General features: G+C 61.1%; 1 protein-coding gene across 1 annotated transcript; it reads right to left on the bottom strand.

Moving 5' to 3' along the window:
- Window positions 1–207: 207 nt before the first annotated feature.
- On the bottom strand, window positions 208–772 carry MRPS2 (mitochondrial ribosomal protein S2; the record flags this gene model as incomplete). Its single annotated transcript, XM_010074745.1, has 1 exon — window positions 208–772. A coding segment is annotated over one exon (544 nt), but the record flags the coding sequence as incomplete, so codon positions are not given.
- Between the last annotated feature and the right edge of the window lie 246 nt (window positions 773–1,018).

Raw genomic sequence — 1,018 nt, 5'->3', positions numbered from 1 at the left:
GACAAACACAAGGACAGGAGCTGGCTCTGACTCCCCTCGCATCACTCCGGACAATTTTATTTTGAGCTGGAGACCCACCGCAGCTGTGGGATCTCTGAGGAGCAGCAGAGCTGGGGAGTCCCTTCCACAACCAGCCCAGCGCTGCCCAAAGCTGGTGCTCTGGGTGCAGGGTCAGTCCTCGGGAGCGGAGCAGGACACCCATCACCTGCTGAGCCTGTCCCCAGGGCTCTAATTGCCCTCTGCTTTGCTCCGCAGATCGTCAAAGACCTCGCTCTGGTGCCTCTTGTCCTTGGCGCGGATGATGGTCATCTTGAAGAGCTTGCAGTAGAGCTCCATGGCGGTGGGGCTGTCGTCGTTGCCGGGGATGGGGTAGGTGATCAAGCAGGGGTTGCAGTTCGTGTCCACCACTCCCACCGTGGGGATGTTCATCTTGGCAGCATCCCGGATGGCAACGTGAGGCTCAAAGACATTGTTGAGGCTGCTGAGGAAGATGAGGAGGTCGGGCAGGCGGACGCTAGACCCGAACTGGACGCGGGCGTTGGTGAGCAGACCACCCTGCCAGTAGCGGGTGTGGGCGTACTCCCCACATTCCCGTGCCGTGCTCTCGACCAGGTGGCAGAACTGGCGCTTGCGGCTGATGAAGAGGATGATGCCCTTGCGGTAGGCGACGTGGGCGGTGAAGTTGAGTGCCAGCTGGAGGTGCTGCATCGTCTGATCCAAGTCAATGATGTCCTGATCCAGGCGGCAGCCAAAGATGTAGGGCTCCATGAACCTGCAGGGACGGAGGGAGGGCGAGACAGGGGGACACAGGGACAGGGCGCTACAGGCATCGAGCAGCATTTCTGAATGTGGTGGGGCCCCACAGAAACCTCACACCCCAAATCCCAGCAGGTACCAAAGGTGGTCTCCGCAGAGAGCCCTTGTGCACAGCGCCTGTCCCCACTGGACTCGAGGGGCTGGGGGTCTGACAACCCCTTTAGCGCCCATGCTGAGCGGGATGCTTGCACTTTCGGAGGGG

Source organism: Pterocles gutturalis, unplaced genomic scaffold, assembly GCF_000699245.1.
Source record: "Pterocles gutturalis isolate BGI_N339 unplaced genomic scaffold, ASM69924v1 scaffold39352, whole genome shotgun sequence".
Taxonomy (NCBI): domain Eukaryota; kingdom Metazoa; phylum Chordata; class Aves; order Pterocliformes; family Pteroclidae; genus Pterocles; species Pterocles gutturalis.
The sequence above is the reverse complement of the archived record's forward strand: the minus strand, read 5'-3'. Positions and strand labels throughout refer to the sequence as shown.